The 4,890-nt window shown below is 45.2% G+C and overlaps 1 protein-coding gene across 1 annotated transcript in view; it reads left to right on the top strand.

The window, feature by feature from the left end:
• Nucleotides 1-1,046: 1,046 nt before the first annotated feature.
• ttc39a (tetratricopeptide repeat domain 39A) overlaps nt 1,047-4,890 on the top strand; it is a gene marked incomplete at its 3' end in the record, with an annotated part of 30,683 nt that continues 26,839 nt past the window's right edge. The window contains exon 1 of the mRNA XM_080832014.1: nt 1,047-1,126. Within this exon, the coding sequence (XP_080688140.1) occupies nt 1,062-1,126 (65 nt within the window). The 5' untranslated portion in view covers nt 1,047-1,061. The remainder of the gene's footprint in view (nt 1,127-4,890) is intronic.

The following is a 4,890-nucleotide window of genomic DNA, read 5'->3' as shown; positions in this document are numbered from 1 at the left end:
AATTTGCAAATAGCTCCTATGAGAAGCAGGTAATATGCAGATCTAGGAAATAAATGTTTTACAAACTTTACATAGAAAATTAAATCTGTGTAATTTATGTCTCTAAAATCTACGAAAGACAAATGAATGGTTCTCACAAAGACACAAAGGCAGCAAAGATATGGATGAGGTTATCTAGCTAGCCAGCTAACGTAAACAAAGACTAAAAAGACAAAGACAAAAGTTGCTGTTGATTACCCTCCCATTGAGACACTCAGATGCTCCTGAACTCAAGTGTCTGATTCAAATAATTCAGAATTGAAGCTGGTGTGAGGTGTATCCATCACGCACACATTACGTTATCATGATAAATCATCTACAAGTATGAGTTGAATTAAGTGGCTTTGTAGAGGTTTCGGCGTATCATAAGGAAATTAACCTGGAGTGTTGGATGGATGGATGGATGGATTGTTGGGTGGATGGATGGATGGATGGATGGCTGGATGGATAGGTGAAGGGGGGGCGAGGCAGTTCTCCTCTTTCTCGTGAAAGTGATGACAGGACAATGACAGTGCGGTCAGGAGGAGTGGTTGAGGCACTAATGGTGTTCATTGCCTGGTTACATGCAGAGACCTCCGCTAGAGACTGAGAGAGGGACTGCATGCACTCCTGTCATCCCTTTTGTGTTACAGGTTCTGTTCCATTCTATTAGTTTTGTCTTGTCCTTCATTAAGGTACAGAACTTGTATCTAGTTAATGAAGAGACAGGGTAGGCTTTCAGTTCTCTGTGGACTTACCAGAACAACTCCACCACTCTGTCCTTTAGTGATATGCATCAAATAATGAAGAGATAATCCGCTGTGAGCACTGGGGACTCTGTGTTCTCCCGGGTCTCTCTGAATATGTGTTTGTGTTTGTGACTGTGGGACATTTTGTCTGCTGACAGTTGTTTGATTGATTACTGATGATGTGTTCACACAGTAATGGCTGTTCTTCCTCTCCTGTGTGTGTGTGTGTGTGTGTGTGTGTTTGTGTGTTTCAGGTCGGAGAAGTCAGACCTGTCTTTGGCGCTTGAGGACTGCATGGTGGCACTTGATCTGTTCCTGCAGAATGACTTTGAGGGAGCTCTGTCCCGGCTGAAGACCAGGTGAGAAAGTGTTCATGTATATTTGTGTGTGTGTACTTTCTGTATGTGTGTGTGTACTTTCTGTATGCGTACACACACACACACACACACACACACACACACACACACACACACACACATACCTTTTGACATTGTGTTTACACAGTGCTACCTCAGGTTTGTCATTATTCCAAGTCTTATCCACTGATCTGTGTGTGTCTAAAGGCCAGCTACTCCTTTCCCCCTCTCTGTTCTCTACACGTGCAACCACATTCTTCTCTATCTCAACCATCCATTTGTCTGTCCTTCTGTCTCTCCTTTACCCTTTACTCCCTCTCTCCCTCTTCCTATCTCTTTGTCCCCCTCTCCCTCTTTCTATCTCTTTATCCCCCCTCTCCTTCCTCTCTTTTTGTCCTCTGTCCCTCTCCTCTCTCTGTTTGTACGCCAGTACGCCACCCTCACCTGCATATGAAACTAGGGAAGTAATTGTATCTGAGAGTAATCTTTTCACATCCGTACTCCCTGTTCAACTGACTCACTGTGAGAGACTCTCTTTCTCTCTTTCTCTCTGTCTCTCTCTGTCTCTCTCTTTCTCTCTCTCTATCTCTCTCTCTCTCCTCTATGACCCCAGGGCTGAGTTAAACTGCCCTGGGTTAGGGCTATCAGTGGGAGTTTCCAGTGTTTATCAGACTGTCTACAAGAGCCCTGCAGCAAGAGGCATATCACTTTAGTGTGTGTGTGTTCGTGTTTGTTGGAGTGTGCACGCGTATGTGTGGGGGTTTCTGTGTATACGTGCATACAGTGTGTGTGGATCCATGTGAGAGAGAGAGAGAGGGAGTGACTGTGAATGAAAGCCCTTGAATAGATAGGCTTAGGGAATAATGCCTGTCCTCCACCCACTCATTGCATGAGCGTGCAGTAAGCGATCCTCAGCTGACGCTATGGCAATCTTTGCAATAGAGCCTCTCCACCAACCCAGTCTGCTTCCTACATACTATGATTTCATTACCCACCACCCAGAGGTTCTCAGGGGCCAGCAGAGAGAATATGCAGCACTGTTTGGGCTCTGTAAAGGGAGAGATCTTTCTCTGCCACCTGGAAGTAGGCCTGTGGCCACAGCAATGCTTCAACTTGCCAGAACACAAGGTGCAGCTTTGCAAACGCTTGCATAATGTTCCTGTTCCAACCACCCTGGCTTTCTGCCCCTCCCGTTTCCCCTCTGATGTAAAGGGGTGTGTGTGTGTGTGTGTGTGTGTGTGTGTGTGTGTGTGTGTGTGTGTGTGTGTGTGTGTGTGTGTGTGTGTGTGTGTGTGTGAGTGTGAGTGTGAGCGTGTGTACAGATACATGGTGCACACTTGCACAGATGTGCCAGGGCAGTGTGTTGGACAGCTGAAAGAGGCTGCATGTCTGAACACACACACACACACACACACACAAACTTAAATGTTTTAATGTGGAGTATGTGAGCCTTGCTATGAGTGGTGCAGAAATCAGGACTGGGCACGCTGCCACTGTGTGGTTTATGCATGGCCACTAATTTGAGTGCCTAATCTGAAGAGAACTGTTTGTGATTTCTACCAGATCTCTCTATCTCACTCACACATACTCACACACACACAACACACTCTCTCTTTATGAACGATTCACAACATGCACCAGTGAACACACACATTAAAACTCTCTCTTTCTCTCTCTTGCTCTCTCTCTCACACACACACACTCACCTAAAGCTTGTTATTGGCTAATGTTATAATGGCATACAACGGGTACCAATCTGCAGATGTGTCCTTAACAGGAAGTCTGTTAGATAACCAGGAGCTGCTGTGGATCGACTGAGCGATGCTAACACCAAGCTAATGACTTTATTGAGTTTGGCCCATGTTGTCATAGATACACTGTGCACATCAGTCAGGCCCCACGCAACTATACAGTCTGTGGGCAGTTTTCAGAACAACTTCAGAGTTCACGTGTAGTAAGATTGTAGTTATTATAATGTAATTAATTATAACACTTAAATCATTATTATATAATTTTAGTATTAGTTTATTAGTGATAATATTAACAGTGGTAGTGATTCATAATTTTTGGGGTTTGGCCTGGACACTTCCGCATACCAGCTGGAAAATGTGTGTGATGGGTTGTCACTGATTAATCCCTTCATTGATTGTCTGGTGCTGCATTAGCTGTTCTCAGATCAGCCTGTGTCTCTGTTCCACGTGGATGTGCAGCTGAGGAATGGTCAGGTTTGTGCCTCAGAGGTTTGTGACAGCCACAGATGTTTAGGGCTCCTGTGAGGTTTGTGCCCAGAGGAATGTGACTCCCACAGATGTTTAGGGCTCCTGTGAAGTTTGTCCCCAGAGGTTTGTGACCCCCACAGATGTTTTTGGGGGCTCCTGTGCCGGCTCTCCTCGCTAGGCTGTTACTCTGCAGGACGTCTGATTTGATTTGCTGGTGCTGGAGAAGCAGCTATCAGTCAGGAGTTTAGGATTCCTGTTCTCCGTTGCTACGGCTGCCAACCCAACAACACAAACATTCCACTGTGTGGCCTGATGATTCATATCATATGAACTCTCTACTGTTGCTTTTTTTCAGTACTTTTGTACTCGTGTTTTCAGTATTCATTCTTTATCTTTTTTATTGCCATTTCCTGGTTGTAGCAGAATGTACATATTCTATTTTAAAGTCTGCTCAAAGATGTTCCCACATGTTCGCATATCTCCTCAAGGCAGTCCTCCAGGTTTGAACCTTTCCTTCTGGTTAAAGGGGACGTGAATGGTAGATAAGCAGCCATGCCACATTCCTATGAGGGTAGCTGCTGTCAATCCTCTCCTCCCCTAGCCGGGATGGTTGTGCTGGAATGAGCTCTAAACTGGTCTGGCCAGCAGCACGGGCTGTGGCATCTTGGCATTTTGAACCCGTGGCGTCACATTCTCTCAACTTCACATTAACGTGTTTTTTATGGAGAACACAACCTACTGTCTGTCTGTCTGTCTCTGTCTGTCTGTCTGTCTGTCTGTCTGTCTGTCTGTCTGTCTGTCTGTCTGTCTGTCTGTCTGTCTGCTTGTCTGTCTGTATGTCTTTCTGTATGTCTGTCGGTGTGTGTATGTGTGAATACTGTGTATTTAGGTATTTGTTTTTATGGAGAACACAACCTACTGTCTGTCTGTCTACTGTGTATTTAGGTATTTGTTTTTATGGAGAACACAACCTACTGTCTGTCTGTCTGTCTGTCTGTCTGTCTGTCTGTCTGTCTGTCTGTCTGTCTGTCTGTCTGTCTGTCTCTGTATGTGTGAGTGTGTGTGTTCATTGGTAAGACATTGTGCATGGTTGTGTTGTAGGTGCAGTATATCATGTGTGTTTGATAGGTGTGTGTGTTTGTGTGTTTGTGTGTTTGTGTGTGTGTGTGTGTGTGTGTGTGTGTGTGTGTGTGTGTGTGTGTGTGTGTGTGTGTGTGTGTGTGTGTGTGTGTGTGTGTGTGTGTGTGTGTGTGTGTGTGTGTGTGTGTGTGTGTGCAGGCCCGGGGTGGGTAATCGGGAGAATCGGGAGAATTCCCGATGGGCCGCTTCACTTCTGGGCCGGTCGAGAATTTAATTTGTTATTATTATTATTATTATTTATTTATTTTTGTCACGTTAGTCCATCTTCTCTTAAAGTAGGCTACACACGTTGTGCATTATGACACAGCAGCCTCTGCATGGGTTTTACCATGCGAGGAAGTTCTCCCCTCCCGAATACAGTTGGTTGGGTCCATAGCACGTCTTTTCCAAAAAAGTTTTCTCAGATAG

The sequence above is a fragment of the Sprattus sprattus genome (genome assembly GCF_963457725.1).
Source record: "Sprattus sprattus genome assembly, chromosome: 2".
Lineage (NCBI taxonomy): Eukaryota > Metazoa > Chordata > Actinopteri > Clupeiformes > Clupeidae > Sprattus > Sprattus sprattus.
Note: the sequence above shows the minus strand (reverse complement) of the source record. Positions and strands in the feature narration are given on the sequence as shown.